Genomic DNA, 19,131 nt, shown 5'->3' with positions numbered 1-19,131 from the left:
CTGGACTCCTAAGCCACCCTTGGTGCTATGATCTTGGCTCCATCTTTATTCTGCAGAACCACATATTAACTACAGTTATTGCAGGTAATTACAGGTGATTCTTCATGGATCACCTTAACTATCTTCATGTTCCTTTAATATCTGTCATGGAGTCACCTAGCCCTTCTCTGATACATTTCCTAGATCTGCAGGGTGACACTTCCCAAAGCGTGCTATCTGTGAAACTCAATTTTGTATGAGGGCTGCTTTCATAAACTCAGTTCAGAAACCCAGGAGCCAAGAAGATACACAGTTGCACACCTATGGTTGCCCTGAACACAAGAAGTTTGCCAAAGTTTCTGCATAATACAGCAGACATATTTCATAGGGGTTTGAGGTGCCGTGCTGTTTGATTACCTCACTACACAGAAACCAGAACTGTTCCTTTTGTGATAGCTTCCCACAGCCACCTTGCATGTTTGCCAGCTGAACTGCCTCTTAGCAGGCTTCTTTTCATAATTTGTACGTTCACCCAATTAGATGCCAAAAATGCAGAATCGAAAAGCAAAACATAGTGCAAAAAAGATTAAGTAAAGCATAAAATAGTACTCCTTGATGGGTCAACAGTGGAAAGGGTGAGCAGCTTCAAGTTCCTGAGTGTCAACATCTCCAAGGATCCATCTTAGGCCCAACATATTGATGCAATCATTAAGAAGGCGTTCCAGTGGCTGTTCGAGAATATTTGGTATGTCACCAAAGACATAAATTTCTGTAGATGTACGATGGAGAGCATTCTGATTGATAGCATGACAGCTTGTCATGGAAGCTCCAATGCACAGATTCACAAGAGTCTGCAGAGCATTGTAGATTCAGCCAGCACCATCTTGGGTATATCCCACCATGAAGAACAGCCTCAAGAAGATAGCATCTAATTTATGTACTTTCACCTTTCGGGATATTTTCTCGATAGTGCCATGAGGGAGGAGATACAGGAGCTTGAGGACCCACACTCAATGATTCAGGACAGCTTCTTCCCTTATGTCATCAGATTTCTGAATGGCCCATGAACCCATGAAAACTACCATGTTATTCCTTTTGTTTTTCACTGTTTATTTATTTCATAATTTATAATAATTTTATGTTTTTGTATTGCACTGCTGCCACAAAACAACAAATTCCACATCATTTAAGATGAGGCTGCACGCACGTAAGATTAATTTTACAAGATTAACAGAGACAATTGGCAGACATTTAAACCACTCTTATTCATGCATATTCTCCATTTCTAGTTATTATTTATAGTTTTGTAAGGCTGTTCAAAGCAGGTTTACAGATTTTTGTGATGCTCATTTGTATATTAATTTGCTTTGTGGAAGCAAAAAATTCCTGAAATGTAATTCTGCTTTGATTTACCATGAATTGTTTATAATTGTATTTGATACATAGCTCTCGTGGAACTCTAGAATCATGCTTTGTGTGCCTGTTGTATGGAAACTGGGAGATCTGAGTCCTTAAAATTTCTTGAATATGGGTTGGGTACATTACAGTTATGAACAACCTTTAAGAAAGTGGGATAAAATGAGAAAATGCTGGTAAAACTCAGCACATTAAATGGCATCCATGGACAAAAAAACAGTTCATGCTTCCAGTTGATGATCTTGCATCCTGAAGGATGTAATGAGAGATTAATTTTCTCTTTCCATCTTCACAGATGCCAAGTATTTTCAGATTTCATTTCAGTTTTCCCAGTAGCAGCGATATTTTTTTTCTGTTGTTGTAGATAAAATTGACTATGTAACCTTTCAAGGTCAGGAAACTCTGTAGCCTTGGCTGAGGTTGATGCTATGCAGTGATTTTGCCTAGGAGTCACCAAGTGCACCTTAGTGTTATTTTAGTGCTTCGTTGCAGCCTGTAACTACTCATTGGTACAATAAACCTGTACTTTCCCAGAACTTAAACTTCAATATACTAGACAGAATTTGTGCATTTCTCAATCTCATTTTATATGTTCTTTAGGACTTTGAATAGTCATATTTACTTCAGAGGCTTTGAGTGAATCTTTGAATCTCTACCACTCTGGGCCTGCTATTATCTTCTTGTGAAGAAAATTAAAGTGACACATCTGTTTTAGGCATGTCGTTGGCATGGCCTACCCAATATGGCTGACTTAAGTGTATCCACAACCACAAAATTGGTTGTTATATCCTTCTGGTGAACTTGGAAGATTTTGCACAGAGAGCGGTGCCTGGTGTTGGTAGTCCAGATCTCAGGTGCAAATAGGAGGCCAAAGGTCATGCTGCCAGATAGCTAGGGTATGAATTTGTGCTTAGTCTGAAATCTCAATCTTTAGAGACCCATTTCCACAATTAACCAAAGGAAATTTGAAGGCAGTGACAAAAGTGTGTTAATGATCTTGCGGTCTCTTCAGTCCCATCTACAGGCAAAAGCTGTGATATTCCACATTACAATAGAGCAGATCATTTCTGAGTGTTTCTTCTCCGTTTCCTTTCATGTGTACTTGAGAGGTTGTTTAGCTGTTGGATTTCTTATAATACTGAATATCATTTTGCAATTTCAGACCACTTTGTATCAAAATTGTTATATTTTATATTGGCAAATGATTTTCTGATATGTTTTAGAAATACAGATGGAACAAATGCTGAGGAACAATGTAGTAAGTACTGAATGTTAACTTCAATTATAAGTGAATCAATTTAAAATAATTTGAAATGTCACTTTATTTTTGTGGTATCATGATATATTAACACCAATTTGTGATGCTTTTCAGATGATGAGGAGAAATGGAGAAGCATGCAAGGAACTTTCCTCAATATTAACGTTATGGCTATTCCTTGTCTCTGTTCTATGGCACCGAGAGGCCTTGCACCTAATACTAGGTCAGTAGATTTAGAATAGGCCAGTGCATCTAATTTCTTTTTGCTGAGATTTTGGTTTCATTCACATATTTTGATGAGCATTTGAGGAAATTAAATGGCAGTAAATATTGTAAACTTGTGGCTGTAAATGTTCTGTCTGCGCAGGTCAAGATTGACATAAATATGTAGTGGTGTTCTTGATTTGGTCAAGTAAAATGTGAGATTCTGGAAAAGCACATCTGTACTGTTACACCGTGGGCATGTAGACTTACTTAAATTATTTATCTAAAGCTGTAAAATAATATTTTGCCAAGCACATGCAGAAGGATGTCAGTTGACCTGCTACTGTATTCAAACAGAATGCTGGAAACATAGATTCTGCTTATTAAGCCTGCATTCATATAACAGATGTGCAAGTTCTCTTTTACATTTTAGAAAAATGTTTTTTATAATAAATACTTGCTCATAAAATTGTTAAGAGCTGTAATATTAAAACATCTTACTGTTATTGATAATAATTTCTTACAAGCTCTAAATATCTTCGAAAACACTCTTCCTTACACTGTTTAATATTTTTAACAATTTGTCACCTTTTGAGTATTAGTTCCAAGCAACAAAAATAGCAGCTTTTATTTTTTCATTGCTTAAGTTGAACAAAATATGCCTCTGAATATTCAGTGTCCCGTTTTAGGTTGAATAATGGAAGCATGTCTCTTACTGCTGTCCGAAACTGTATTCGAGCAGATTTTATAAAACACCTGAAGCGATATGGTAGTGCAAAGAATCAGGTAAATTAAAGCAATTTTTGTTCTTTAAATGCAGTTAATTTGTTTCCTTCTGTTATAATACATCTGATGGGCTCTGTTAGCATTAGCACAGCTGTCGTCATAATAAGAATTAGCTTGCTGTTACAAGACATTTGCAATGGATTATTATCGAATGTAAAATACGATAATGCCTAATCCAGATTAGCTCTGTATATCCTTCTTCATTTTGTTTTGTTTGCACTCTTTTGTCAATCTGTAGTTGATTGTAGAGATTTTATTTTAATAATTAGCAACTACATCTGCCTTTATAGATAGATGATATGAAAATAGGTGGAGCATCTAGTATTGCTGAGGAAGCAGTGTGTTTGCAGAAGGATTTAGACAGATTGGGAGAATAGTTAAATAAGTGGCAGTAGGAATATAGTGCTGCAAAGTGCATGGTCATGCACTTTGGTAGAAGGAATAAAGTTCTGGACTATTTTCTCAATGGGGCAAAAATTCAAAAATTTGAGGTGCAAGGAGATGGGAGTTCTTATGCAGGATTTGCTAAAGGTTAACTTGCAGGTTGAGTCAGTGGACTGTCCTGCTGAACGTTATCAGCCTGAAACATCGACTGTACTTTCTTCCATAGGTGCTGCTTGGCCTGCTGAGTTACTCCAGCATTTCGTGTGTGTTGATCGGATTTCTAGAATCTGTAGATTTTCTCTTTCGGGGAACAATATTCCCGCAGGCAGGATTGTTAGAGCTGTTGGGGAGGGTTTAAACTAATTTGGCAGGAGTGTGAAATCTGGAGCGAAGAGACTCAGGATAGGACGGATGGTAAAAAACCAAAGATAGTATGCAGTCAGACTGTCAGGTGATAGGACAAAATTGCAGCTGGCAGGGTGAGAATCAGGGCCTTAGAGATGCAGAACCAAAAAAGGTTTAAATACTGTACACAAAAGTGTTATGTCTCAATACACAAAGCTTAATAAATAAGATGGATGATCTTGTTGCACTGTTATAGATTGCTACATATGATGTTGTGGCCATCACTGAATTGTGGCTGAAGGATGTTTGGAGTTGGGAGCTGAATGGCCAATGTTACTCGTTGTATCAGAGGAAAAGGAAAATAGACAGAAGGGGTGGTGTGGCTCTGCTGGTAAAGAATGACATGAAATCAGTGGAAATATGTGACATAGGACCAGCAGATATTGCATCTTTGAGGGTTGAGTTAAGAAACTGCAAGTGTAAAAGGACCCTGATGGCAGTTATATACAGGCTCCTCACAGTCGCAGGGATCTGGACCACTGATTACAACAGCAAATAGAAAAGGTGTGTCTAAAGGGCAATGTTATGATAGTAATGGGAGATTTCAACATGCAGGTGATTGGGGAAAATCAGGTTGTTAATGGATCTTGAGAGTGAGTTTGTTGAATGCCTATGAGATAGCTTTTCAGAGCAGTTTGTTGTTAAGTCTACTAGGGGATCAGCTGTACTGGATTGGGTGTGAGCTAATGAACCGGAGGTGATTAGGAAGCTTAAGGTAAAAGAACCCTTAGGAGGCAGTGGTCACAATGTGATTGAGTTCAACTTGAAATTTGATAGGGAGAAAGTAAAGTCTGACATAGCAATATTTCAGTGGAGTAACGGAAATTACAGTGGTATGAGAGAGGAGTTGGCCAAAGTAAATTAGAAGGAGATGCTGACAGGGTTAACAGCAGAGTGGCAATGGCATGAGCTTCTGGGGGAAAAAATGAGGAAGATGCAGAATAGATGTATTGCAAAAACAAAGAAATACTCAAATGGCAAAATAGAACAACCATGGCTGACAAGGGAAGTCAAAGCTGATGTAAAAGCAAACATTAGTGGAAAGGCAGAGAATTGGGAAGCTTTTCGAAACTTACAGAGAGCAACTAAAAGAAACATGAGGAGGGAGAAGTTGAAATATGAAAACAAAATAGTAAAAGCTTTTTCAAGTATGTAAAAATGAGAGATGTGAGCGGATACAGGACTGGTAGAAAATGAGAGTAGAGAAATAATAACAGGGGACAAGGAGATGGCTGATGAACTAAATGAGTATTTTGCATCAGTCTTCACTGTGGAAGATACTAACAGTGTGCCAGATGTTGAAGGGGAAGAGAAGTGAGTATAGTTAACATTACAGGGGAGAAGGTGCTCAAAAAGCTGAAAGACCTAAAGGTACATAAGTCACCCTAGGGTTCCGAAAGAGGTAGAGGTTGAGGTTGTGGAGGCATTAATAATGATCTTTCAAAAATCATTGGACTCTGGCATGGTGCAAATGCCACTCCACCTTTGAGAGAGGAAGGCAGCAGAAAGGAAATATAGACCAGTTAGCCTGACCTCAGTGGTTGGGAAGATGTTAGGAGTCAGTAGTTAAGGATGAGTTTAAGGAGTACGTGGTGACACAAGACAAGATGGGACAAAGTCAGCGTGGTTTCCTTCAGGGAAAATCCTGCCTGACAAACCTGTTGGTATTCTTTGGATAGATTACAAGTAGGATAGATAAAGGGGATGCAGTGGATGTTGTATATTTGGACTTCCAGAAGGCCTTTGATATACATAAGGCTGGTTACCAAGTTAAGAGCCTCTGGTATTACAGGAAAATTACTGGCATGGTTAAAGCATTGGCTGCCTGGTAGGAGGCACAGAGTGGGAGTAAAAGGGTCCTGTTTCTGTTGGATTTCAGTAACTAGTGGTGTTCCACGGGGGTTGGTGTTGGAATGTTTTTTTATGCTGTATATCAATGATTTAGATAATGGAATATATGGCTTTGTTGCCAAGTTTGCAGATAATACTAAGATTGAAGGAGGTGCAGGTAGTGTTGAGGAAACAGGTAGGCTGCAGAAGGACTCAGACAGATTAGGAGAATGACCAAGAAAGTGGGATATGAAATGCAATGTTGGAAAATACATGGTCATGCGCTTTGGTAGTAGAAATAAATGTGCAGACTGTTTTCTAAATGGGGAGAAAATCCAAAGCTCTGAGATTCCAAGGAACTTGGGAGTCCATATACAGAACATCCTAAAGATTAACTTGCAGGTAGAGTCAGTGGTGAGGAAGACAAATGCAATGTTAGCATTCATTTCAAGAGGTCGAGAATACAAGAGTAAAGATGTGATGCTGAGGCTTTATCAGGCGCGGGCAAGGCCTCACCTTCAGTGTTGTGAACGGCTCCTCATCTGGGGAAAAATATGCTGGCATTGGAGAGGGGTCAGAGGAGGTTCAAAGAATGGTTCCAGGAATAAAAGGGTTATCTTACAAAGAACGCTTGATAGCTCTGGGTTTGTCCTTGCTGGATTTTAGAAGGATGTGGGGGGGGGGGGGGGTGGGGGGCGTACAGGGACCTCATTGAAACCTTTCGAATGTTGAAAGGCTTAGACAAGAGGGCACAGCCTCTGGATAGAGGGGTGTTAATTTAAAATGTCGATGCAGAGAAATTTCTGTAGCTAGAGGATGTTGAATTTACGGGACTTATTTGTGGAGGCAGATCGTTGGGAGGCAGAGCTTGATAGGTTCTTGATTGGACATAGCTTCGAAGGGTACAGGGAGAAGGCCAGGGAGTGAGGCTGAGGAGGGGAGGAACAGATTACCTATGATTGAAAAATGGGCAGACTTGGCAGGCCAAATGGCCTAATTCTGCTCCTATGGTATTCATATTGTTACTAGTTATGTTTCAGTAACCATCTCCAGCTCGGTATATTCAATTTATGGCTTTATAGTCACCATTAATTAGTAGACTAAAGTTCTCACAGCAAAATTATGTTCTTCAATTTTAATTTTTCTAAACATTGTACATTATTTTAATATGTCTTGTTATTTGTAGTTTAACTTTCCCTTTGTGGAGACGTATACAGTTCAGGAAGTTAAGATACAATTGAGGATTAAAAGCAGATGGGTTGATGAGACATCAGAAGAGAAAGCAGATTCTAGTTCACATTGCCCATCAGTAACTTCTTTAAATGGAAGTTGTCCATGGAACATTGATGGTGATTTAATGGAGGAATCCTCAGAAGTTCATATAAAGTAAGCATTGACTATTGTATGTAAAATGTTTACAGAATATTGTTTTAATTCCAAATGTAAAAAGAAATTGGTCCTCTTGGTCTCTATTTTGTGATCCAATTTCAAGAATTCTGTTTATATCAAATGTGTTAAACTACAAATTTTTGTCTGCAATCCAAGACTGATTATATATGCAGTTATTGTATTCAAACACTGGTTTAATTCCCTTACTCTATTGTGTAATGATTGTAATTTCCCCTACTTCCACAGGATCCATTCACAGCTAATTACTCTGTATGGAAAAGCTATGGAAGAATGCGATATTCCTACAGTAAAATGTGGTTGCCTGTAGCCAAGATAACAAAAAATTTCTCGTGGTTTTTCGTTTGTAGAAATTCTGAGATCAATGAATCAGTACCAGCTTGTAACTGTGCCAGAACTCCTTGCAACTACTTACATAAGTATATTACACAAGTATACAACAGAATTATTTCTATAGTTCTGAAATTATTTTCAGTAAAACATCTTTATAAAAATACGGTATACACATTGATTACAAATTTTAAAAGTACATGGGAGCATTGTGTTACTCGAAGCTGTCAAGATGTTTTTATTGCCATACAAAGAGAAGCAAAATGTCTCCCATTATACAATATTATAAAGCAGTTTTGTGCCGCATTTGACAAGAATCTGTACGACCATTTATATTTAATATAATCAGTGACATAATAATGTATATTCTACAGGAGGTTATTTATAAATTGGCAAAACAGATGGTTTTAATGTATATAGGATTTAGTTTTGAAAATAAAGCTTTACAAATAAAATCTAAATGTAATAATATTCTTATAATATTGTCATATTCTGTTCACTTTCATATTTATGGGTTAAATATTACTTTTCCATTGTCTGGCTACTCCAGTCATTTTAAAGTCATGTATATTTCCAAAATACATCAATATAACTTTTTAAAATGTAAATTATCAGTGCAAAATGATTTTATTATTGCACATACGCTGTACTCCCAACTCATTGGCTAGTTGCAATGAAACACTGAATTTTTGTATAAATGAAAATGTTTCTCTAAAACTTTAACTTTATTCCTTCCACTGTCAGGAAATTCTCTAACCTGATTAGGCATGTTAACCTTTCTGATTATATACAATGTCAGTTTGTTTTTTGTTCTCAGCCATTTCTATTAACTTGGTCTCCGTATATTGATGGCCTACTCAAGCTGGGTAAGTTAACACTAATTTGACTAAGCGCAGAACTTAACTGCTTCATTTGACAATTTGTATTTAATATTTTTTTCTTTTGAAATTAAATTCTGTAGCTATTCCTACTTCATAATTACAATACATATAATGAAATGCTGATCATTTTCACTGTGCAGTGTTATTGGCAAATGCTCATTTTCTACCTTCAGCCAACTAGTGATATTTGTTAGAATAGTAGCCTAAGCTAATAGTCTAGCAGCTATGTCATGCTTATATTCACTTTCCTTTTTCCAATAATTTGTCTTCGGTGGAATTGTATGTTTGGAGTTGAGATTAAGTATTTTTTTGCCTTGCGTGGAATAAGAGTGCAGAGTTGAAACAAGGACAAAGGAAAAATGCTAGAGTGGATAGGTGTTTCTTTTGTCATGTTACGAGCCTCAGTAATTTGGGAAATGTGTTGGCTGAAATATTTTATAGAGGGAATGAAGCCAGAACAATCAAGGTATCTTTACATATAAACAGTAAAGTTATGTAACATCATTTGGAGGGATAGGAAATTAGGGCTTAGGTGGGAATTTAAAGAACAGGACATGTAAATGCAGTTGTAACTAACAAGAAATCTCTAGTACTTAGTTTGTTCTAGTAAGTTCTAAGTATAAAGAGTAAGTTTAAATAATTACTCTGTGACTTATCCAGTCATTTTAAAATATTTTAGATTTCCAACAACCTTCTACAAATGTGGATGTTCTATATTTAAAATGTAAATTGCCTTAACAAAATTGATTTTGTAATTATAGTAACACTGTACTCCAACTGTAACTGATTTACAATCCATGGTAACTGCCCATGCAATTTCACAGTTACAGATATGTTCAATGTTCTTGAAAAAGATGTATCTTTATACCTGGTAAAAATGTCCTCAGGATAAATTGATCAATATTTTTACCACGAGAACTGATGAGAGAACCTCTCATCAACTACATTAGGAAAAGTAAAATAAGGGAGTTGGTTCCAGAGCTAAGCCTGAGGTTGAGTTAAATAGGCTGAAACCAACATTTCCAAAGGCAACTATCTGGATTTAGCTCTTGTGCAAATCAGTCTTGTACTTATACAGGGCCACCAGTGGTGGTCACTCTAATCCATCCTAGCATTCTGCATGGAGCCCACGATAGAGCTTGATCTTATTCAGATTCCATGACACAGGGATATCTGCTTTTGCAACACTATTCCAGATCAGAACTCATATGATCAGAGACCAGATTCATTTCTTGATTCGAGAATAGGGAAGGTAAGCAAATTAAAAGTCTGAATATCAGACATTTCATAAAGACATACTTTAAGACCACGCAAATCTCTACTGCCAGCATTGCTTTATAATCAAAGCCTCTAAGGATATTTGGCAGGCAAAACCTCAACAGTATGCTGACCTGATTTTTAAGGGTACTGTTATTTTAGATTATTAGAAATGATAAAAGATTATCTTTGGTCTCTTTGAAAGTCATCTTCTACTTGAAGGTCGTCATTCACTTAATTCAATCAGTTTACAATTTTCTTGCTGGTTCCTTTTCTCATCTTCAAGTCTATCATTCAGTTTTCTTTTAAAGAATCCACACTAAACAGAGTATGGGGAGAGAGATGAAGAAATCACAAAAATACAAATCAATTTCTTGTTATTTTGCATATTACTATTTTGTAGAAATTTGATCACTTAAATTGTATATGCCATAGTATCCCAGGTTTGGCTAAAAAGATTTTATTTTGCAAGTGTGTCAAATAGATGGATAAAGTAGCATTTTCAGTCAAGGTGAACTGAACGCTGATGACATAGGTGGCTTTTTTTGTGTGTTCGTTTGCATAATACTTGATTCATGTTGTTGACAGGTTTTAAATGCTGACCTTTTTTTATCCTCAAGAATGGAACATTTGCCCCCCTGCCTCTGAAAATCAAATAGATCGAAAATTCCCAAAAAAGGCAAATCAAAAGTTAAAGTGCGGATTATATATCAGTTTCATCATTTTAAAGATACCTTCCGTGTGTACGGGAGGTTGACTGGCTAACAGGAAAAGGAAGGCAATGTTGATAATACGTAACAAGTGATGTGCTCAGAAGTTAGCGCTGAACCTCAAATCTTTTTAAATTTACGCCAATAAGCTGAATTAAGGCATTAATGAAATGTGCAGTCAACACAAATTCAAGTAGAAAAGTAAGTTGTAAAAGGAATATAAGGAAGCTACAAAGGTGTATCATTCGTTGAGATGAGTGAACAATGATCTGCAAAGAGAGCATCATATTGGAAAATGTAAAACTATCCACCAGCAGAAAAATAATAAAAATACTTAAACTATACTGTCAAAATGCAAGCAATGGTAGAGCTGTGAAATCGACTGATCCAGGTACCCTACTGTATAATTCAAGTTTATAGATACTTCAAGTAATTGAGAAGGCTAACTTCTAGAGGAACTAATGTTCTTTTTTGTATATAATGCATTGGAGAGATAACGTATTGAGAACAGAGTACAGAATTGGTTTCCTTATTTAAGGATGAGAGTTAATCTATAAGACATTCAGAACAGGTTGCCTGGACTAATATCTGGAATTGGCAGGTAACCTTATGACAAGAGGTAGGATGATTTAAGCTCACGGCTATCAGAAATTCTAAGTTCAGTTTCACTTTGCTGCAGACAGCTGATGTTAAGGATAGAGAGGTACCGCTTTTAATTATAAGGAATGGGTTAATATAAATCTCACCTTCCAAAATAAGGCTATGATATGAAGAAATGCAATCATTATCAAGAGGAAACCGCTGATAATAATTCCCATTAATACTTTAATTTTTGGTTTAAAATTATAATATGCCTCCATCGTAACCTGGAAGAAAACAGTAAATTCAATTGAATACAAACTATATTCAAAGAGTAACACAAGCAAAGCTATTTTCACAACTTGATTTCTAAAGTTTTAAACAATTTGGCTCATCAGGTTGCCTGTATAAATTATGAAAGAGAAGATGTAATATCTGGGACAGCTGGATTTTGAAAAGGTTCTAAAAAGAATGGTTCAACTTAAAGGCAGTGCTGAAGGAAGCTCAGTCCTTAGCCCTTAAGCTTGCCCAACAGGTCTGAGATTGTTGTTTCCTGAGTTGCAGCTGTAGGAAGCTTGAGTACCAAATCATGGTACAGTGGTTTAGGGAGCCAGTCAAGAGGGGGAGAGAGAAGATATGTATTTCTAATTGAGGATAGTATAGTCCTTCCATTCTCTGTTGTGCCAAAGACCATGTTGTCTGCCTGATGTCTGGGTTCAGGCCATCTCATCTGCCCTACACAGGAATTTTGAATGGGAGGGGAAAGTATGGATATAGTAAAAGGGAGGGAGAGTGCAGGAGAGGTTACAGAACTCAGCAGGATAAAAAAAAAAGGCTACTTTAGAAAGGGATAAGAATTTAACTGGAGATAACATGGAGGCAATATTGAAAAGTCATGAATACAGAGGTGAAGGCGTTATTTTTGAATATACATAATAAGGTAGATCTGGTCATTCAGCTAGAACATCCCAGTTATGATGTTGTGGGCATTACAGAGGCTGAAAGAAGATCACAGTTCTGAATTTGACATTTAAAGTTACAAATCATATCAAAAGGACAGGCATGCGGCCAAAGGGGGTGGGTTAGCTCTGTTTGTTAAAAATTAAAAAGCAGTGTCATATGATCAGAAGATACAGAATCCTTGTAGACAGGCCTAACAAATGAAAAGGATAAACAGACCCTGATGATATTTATATACTGACCTCTCAACAGTAGCCAGTATGCAGGGTAAAAATTATAACATGAGAAAGAGAGAGCATGTTAAAAAGGGAAGACAAAATGAGTAAGTAACCAGAAATTTGGGAGTGCCGGGGCAGAAGTGAGTGTAATTGCTATTGCTAAGAAGGTGGTGCTTGGGAAGCTGATAGGTAGATAAGTCACCTGGACTAGACAAGACCATACCAAAGTGTTCTGAAAAGGGTAGCTGAAGAGAATGTGGAGGCATTAGTAATGATCTTTGAAAAAGCAAAGATTCTGGAGTGGTTTTGGAGGATGGGAAAACTGCAAAAGTCCACTCCTCAAGAAAGGAGGGAAGAAAAAAAGGAAATTATAAAGCAGTTAGCCTGACTTCAGTGGTTAGTAAGCTGTTGGAGTCCATTATTAAGGATATGGTACTTAGAGACAGATGAAAAAGTAAGCCAAAGCCAGCATGGTTTCCTTAAGGGGAAATCTTGCCTGACAAATCTGTTGGAATTCTTCAAGGAAATAACAGGCAGGATAGATGAAGATTCAGTGGATGTTGTTTACTTAGATTTTCAGAAGGTCTTTGACAACTAGATAAAGTGGACGTTAAAAGGATGTTTCCAATTGTGGAAAGTTCTAGGACTAGAGAGTGCAGCCTCAGAATGCAAGAATATCCCTTTACCACAGAGATGAGGAGGAATTTCTGATGAGGTAGTGAATCTGTGGAACTCATTACCACGGATGGCTATAGAGGCCAAGTCATTTGGTATATCTAAAGTGGAGGTTGATATGTTCTTAATTAGTGAGGGTGCCAAAGGTTGTGAGAAGAAGCCAGGAGAATGGGGTTGAGAGGGGAAATAAATTAGCCATGATTGAATGGACTAATTCTGCTCTCATGGTCTCAAAGACACATCAAGGGCACATTAAGTGGGAAAGACTAAAAATTAATCTAGGGTGTTGACGGGAGAAGAACATATGGAAGGTAAGTTAATTCTGCTGATTTTACAATAATGAATAAATACCTACAGTTGATTTAATATCTCCTTTTTGAATGATATCAAGATTGCTTCCCGATGATGCAACAGCAGTGGTAAAAAACAGAGTTGACGCAGCAGTATCCTGTTGAAATAAAGTGAATTTTATATTGTGTTCAAATACAAAAAACATTATGGCATCAAGCTTATTTCTGGTAATGCCAGTTTCCCCATAAAATACTTAAATGTCATTAATTGTATTTGCCTCTTTTGAAAGTGATGGATGCTGAAATATAAGAAATAGCAAAAGCACATTACAGCTGCAAATCCTGTAGATCAATGAACTGACAAAACCTAACTTTAAAAAATGTCTTGTAGTTAAAAAAGCATACAGTGCATTGGCCGTCATCAATTATGGGATTGATTTTAAGAGCCGAAAGGTAATGTTGCAGCTATATAGGACCCTGGTCAGACTCCACTTGGATTACTGTGCTCAATTCTGGTTGCCTCACCAGAGGAAGGATATGGAAACCATAGAAAGGGTGCAGAGGAGATTTACAAGGATTTGCCTGAATTGGGGAGCATGCCTTATGAGAATAGGTTGATTGAACTCAGCCTTTTCTCCTTGGAGCAACGGAGAATGAGAGGTGACCTGATAGAGGTGTACAAGATAGTGAGAGGCATTGACCGTGTGGATAGTCAGAGGCTTTTTCCCAGAGCTGTAATGAGCACAAGAGGGCATAGTTTTAAGGTGCTTGAAAGTAGGTACAGAGGAGATGTAAGGGGCAAGTTTTTTTTTTACACAGAGAGTGGTAATGGGCTGCCAGCAGCGGTGGTGGAGGCAGAAACAATAGGATCTTTTAAGAGACTCCTCGATGGAGCTTAGAAAAATAGAGGGCAATGGTTAAAACCTAGGCAGTTTTAAGTTAGGGACATGTTCAGCACAGCTTTGTGGGCCAAAGGGCCTGTACTGTGCTGTAGTTTTTCTATGTTTCTATTTCATTTTATGGACACACCTTTTCTGTCCAGCAATCATTTTCTCCTTCAGCCAAAAACAAGAAATATTAGGTTAAATTTCTAATTTCCAGGTTATTTGATGAGATTTCCATTTCAGGGAGCAGAACTTCCCATGTCATCTTTATTCTCACAATCATTTATGTGGTGGTCTCATCCAAATTTAGTAAATTAGACAAAAAAATACCAGTACAGACAGCAATTTAAATTTGAGAAGATCTATTTCTACAGAGTAACTTATTTAAAACATCATCCAACAGTGGGAAGGGAGTAGACAGAAAAATAATCTCAAATTTATCATGAACAAGTGTCTAATGCATCTATCAGCAATAAAGTTGATTGAAGACAGCAAATACCATTTCCTAATTTGCAGGGGCCCTGGCAGAAATATTTAAAATGTCGATATCCACGGGTCAGGTGCCGGAGGATTGGAGGATAGCTCATGAAGTTCCGTTGTTGAAAAAAGGCTCAAAAAGTAAGCTGGGAAATTATAGGCCGGTAAGTTTGACATTGGTAGTAGGTAAATTATTGGAAGGAATACTAAGAGATAGGATTTACAAGTATTTGGATAGACAGGGACTTATTAGAAACAGTCAGCATGGCTTTGTGCATGGTAGGTCATGTTTAAACAATCTGTTAAGAGTTTTTTTGAGGAAGATACCAGGAAAGTGGATGAAGGGAAGGCAGTGGATGTTATATACATGGACTTCAGTAAGGCCTTTGACAAGGTCCCGCATGGGAGGTTAGTTAGGAAGATTCAGTCGCTAGGTATACATGGAGAGGTAGTAAATTGGATTAGACATTGGCTCAATGGAAGAAGCCAGAGAGTGGTAGTGGAGGATTGCTACTCTGAGTGGAGGCCTGTGACTAGTGGTGTGCCACAGGGATCAGTGCTGTGTCCACTGTTATTTGTCATCTATATCAGTGATCTGGATGATAATGTGGCAAATTGGATCAGCAAATTTGCTGATGATACAAAGATTGGAGGTGTAGTGGACAGTGAGGAAGGTTTTCAAAGCTTGCAGAGGGATTTGGACCAGTTGGAGGAATGGGCAGAAAAATGGCAGATTTTAATGGAGAAAATGGAGTTTAATGCAGACAAGTGTGAGGTATTGCTTTTCGGAAGGTCAAACATACAAGGTAAGTGGTAGGGCACCGAGGAGTGCAGTAGAACAGAGGGATCTAAGAGTACAGATACATAATTCCCTAAAAGTGGTGTCACAAGTAGATAGGGTTGTAAAGAGAGCTTTTGGTACATTGGCCTTTATAAATCAAATTATTGAGTATAAGAGTTGGAATTTAATGGTGAGGTTGTATAAGACATTGGTGAGACCAAATTTGGAGTATTGTGTATAGTTTTGGTCACCTAATTACAGGAAGGATATTAATAAGGTTGAAAGAGTGCAGAGAAGGTTTACAAGGATGTTGCCGGGACTTGAGAAACTGAGTTACAGAGAAAGGTTGAATAGTTAGGGCTTTATTCTCTGGAGCGTAGGAGAATGAGGGGTGATTTGATAGAGGTGTATAAAATTATGATGGGTATAGATAGAGTGAATGCAAGCAGGCTTTTTCCACTGAGGCCAGGGGAGAAAAAAATCAGGTCATGGGTGAAGGGGGAAAAGTTTAAAGGGAACATTAAGGGAGGCTTCTTCGCGCAGAGGGTGGTGGGAGTGTGGAATGAGCTGCCAGATGAAGTGATGAATGCGGGCTGACTTTCGACATTTAAGAAAAACTTGGACAGGTATATGGATGAGAGGGGTTTGGAGGGATATGGCCCGGGTGCAGGTCAGTGGGACTAGGCAGAAAAATGGTTCAGCTCAGCCAAGAAGGGCCAAAAGGCCTGTTTCTATGCTGTAATGTTCTATGGTTCTAATTATGACCATTTTCATATAATGAGATGAAATAATTTTTGACCGTCTCTCTTAATTCTTAATGTTTAGAAAACTTTAATTGCATATTTATAATTCATGTTGTATTATTTATTATTTGTAGTTTGTCTTTTGCACATTGGTTGTTTGTCAATCTTTGTCTATGTATAGATTTTGTACATTCTATTGTGTTTCTTTACTTGTAAATGCCTGCAAGAAAATGAATCTCAAGGTAGTAGCGGTGATATATATGCACATACATTGATATTAAATATACTTTTGAACATTAATTAAATACACCATATTCACCATAATTTATAAAAGCAATATTTAAAAGATGCCAACTGTGCTAACACAAAATACTTACTGACGCCAGAAGTTCATAGTGGAGTCTCATAACAATATGTATGGATGCACGTTCCCTACTTTCAATATCTCCAAGCTGGCATCTAATGTTTACACAGGAAATTCCATGTCTGGAGCACGACTGTTTAAAAAAATATATTTCAACTTAATAAGTAAAAAGTTTAAATTCAAATGTAATTGTTTAAAGTGACAGTTCTTATTTAAAGAAGGTCAAAGAATCCATAAGAAAGAGAAGGATTGAATTTACACAGTAGTTTTTAAAAAAAAGGGTCCAGGGAACAGCTAAGCCCAAAACCAATGTTTCACCTATTCACAAGAGCAGGTAGCAAATATTAATTACAATCAATCAACACAAATTATCGTGGTTTAGATAAATTATAAATGAATAGATACCATCAGTCAGTAGCTAATAATCTGATCTCAAGTCTATTTAGCTGTGTTTAAAATAAAGTAATATCTGATACAAAGGATTAATATACCTAATAAAGCAAGAAACTTCCAGAAGCTTAGAGAAACAACAACTCTAGTTTTTCATTGCTTTTTTTTCCTATCTTTGAATCAAATATGAAGTATTGTCCTGTACTGTTCTATGTTCTATTATTTATAAAATCTGTCTGAAGGTTTTGAGATATCATGCAGTTAGTTAAAGCCACTCATGAAAAAAAGCTGTATGGATGATCCAAATCCTGCAAAGGGATGTAAATAGATTGATCAATTGATTAAGCAGGTGGCAGATGGAGAAAGCATCATTCTCTGAAATCCTTATCCAAGCTATTCATTGCTAAGAGAAACTGGGTTGTATCTTGTTGGTAAATACCATCAGTTCTAAGCTTAATGTCAAGGATAATCTCCATAAATGAAATTCAAGACTTTAAAATTTATGCATTAACAAGCAGAAGCTCCAGAGAAATTAGTCGGTGAATATGTGGGAAGGTTTTATAACTGGACTACGTACAATTAGGCACAAATAAGGCAAGTTGCAATTTTTTTAAACTATTTGGTGCAAATGTCTTAATTAGTTAAATGTTTTAGAAGCTTTTACTTACAGTTAATGGCTTTAAATTCTATTTTATTTGTAATGCTCTCAAGGATTTGTGGCATTCAAAATGTTTGAAAGCTCTGACTGAAAGAAAACAAAGCTGTAAATGATGCTTTGCTGTTTATGACTTTTTCTCAGGAATTTCATGAGCATGGCTTATTCTGGCCTGTCTACATGATCCAATTATGTGCAAATGTAGGGCACTGGAGATTCTCTGAGTCAGCAAGCTCAGCTTTACTAATCTGATCTAGGAAAGCATGAAATCCATGGAATGGGTGCAAAAGCCAAGTACATGTTATTTTTTAAACTGATGGAAAACTAGTAAAATATAGTGTATAGACGGACAGTGTCCCAGAAAATAAATGTGCAATTAAGAAGCCCAAGGAAGCAGAAACTCAAGTTTTGAGGAATGAGAGGACAAGCAAAGTTTACAAAGTAAGTACCGATTAAGATGCTTCTAATGCTCATGGGCCTGGAACTCACAGCATTTTCATGATAAGAACTGAGATAAATTGAAATTGTTTCAGATTTACAGACAGAACTCAGAATTTGGGGATTATAAATCTGTGATATTGATTACCCAGAGAAATGAATACCAAGTCATCAACTATTAAAGCTGAGACAGATGTATCATAGTAACATAGAAAAACTACAGCACAATACAGGTCCTTTGGCCCACAATGGGGTGCCGAACATGTACTTACTTTAGAAATTACCTAGGGCTAAATAGAGGGCTAAATAGTCCTCTATTTTTCTAAGCTCCACGTACCTATCCAGGAGTCTCTTAAAAGACCCTATCATATCCGCCTCCACCACCACCACCAGCAGCCCATTCCACACACTCACCACCCTCTGCGTAAAAAAAACTTAACCCTGATACCTCCTCTGTACCTACTGTGCCCTCTTGTGATAGCCATTTCAGCACTGGGAAAAAGCCTCTGACTATCCAGACAGTCAATGCCTCTGTTCATCTTATACACCTCTATCAGGTCACCTCTCATCCTCTGTCGCTTTAAGGAGAAAAGGCCGAGTTCACTCAACCTATTCTCGTAAGGGATGCTCCCTAATCCAGGTAACATCCTTGTAAATACCTGCACCCTTTCTATGGCTTCAACATCCTTCCCTGCAGTGAGGCCACCAGAACTGAGCACAGTGCTCCAACTGGGGTCTGACCAGGGTATATATATATATCTCTGAAACATTACCTCTCTACTCCTAAACTCAATCCCACAATTGATAAAGGCCAATGCCTTCTTAACCAC

The 19,131-nt window shown here is 37.4% G+C and overlaps 2 protein-coding genes across 3 annotated transcripts in view; one reads left to right on the top strand and one right to left on the bottom strand.

Annotated features, from left to right (window-relative positions):
- The window catches only part of cerkl (ceramide kinase-like), a 188,087-nt gene extending 177,776 nt beyond the window's left edge, over positions 1–10,311 (top strand). Inside the window, exons 9-13 of the mRNA XM_059966801.1 lie at positions 2,619–2,653; positions 2,768–2,876; positions 3,547–3,643; positions 7,449–7,648; positions 7,898–10,311. Of these exons, the coding sequence (XP_059822784.1) occupies positions 2,619–2,653; positions 2,768–2,876; positions 3,547–3,643; positions 7,449–7,648; positions 7,898–7,979 (523 nt within the window). The 3' untranslated portion in view covers positions 7,980–10,311. The remainder of the gene's footprint in view (positions 1–2,618; positions 2,654–2,767; positions 2,877–3,546; positions 3,644–7,448; positions 7,649–7,897) is intronic.
- itga4 (integrin alpha 4) overlaps positions 8,075–19,131 on the bottom strand; it is a 228,219-nt gene continuing 217,162 nt past the window's right edge. For both annotated transcript variants that reach the window (XM_059966797.1, XM_059966796.1), the window contains exons 25-28: positions 16,832–16,951; positions 13,635–13,727; positions 11,594–11,713; positions 8,075–10,456 (exon numbers count right to left, since the gene is read on the bottom strand). In XM_059966797.1, the coding sequence (XP_059822780.1) occupies positions 10,364–10,456; positions 11,594–11,713; positions 13,635–13,727; positions 16,832–16,951 (426 nt within the window). In that variant the 3' untranslated portion in view covers positions 8,075–10,363. The remainder of the gene's footprint in view (positions 10,457–11,593; positions 11,714–13,634; positions 13,728–16,831; positions 16,952–19,131) is intronic.

This window comes from Hypanus sabinus, chromosome 4, assembly GCF_030144855.1.
Source record: "Hypanus sabinus isolate sHypSab1 chromosome 4, sHypSab1.hap1, whole genome shotgun sequence".
In the NCBI taxonomy this organism is placed as follows: domain Eukaryota; kingdom Metazoa; phylum Chordata; class Chondrichthyes; order Myliobatiformes; family Dasyatidae; genus Hypanus; species Hypanus sabinus.
The sequence above is the reverse complement of the archived record's forward strand: the minus strand, read 5'-3'. Positions and strand labels throughout refer to the sequence as shown.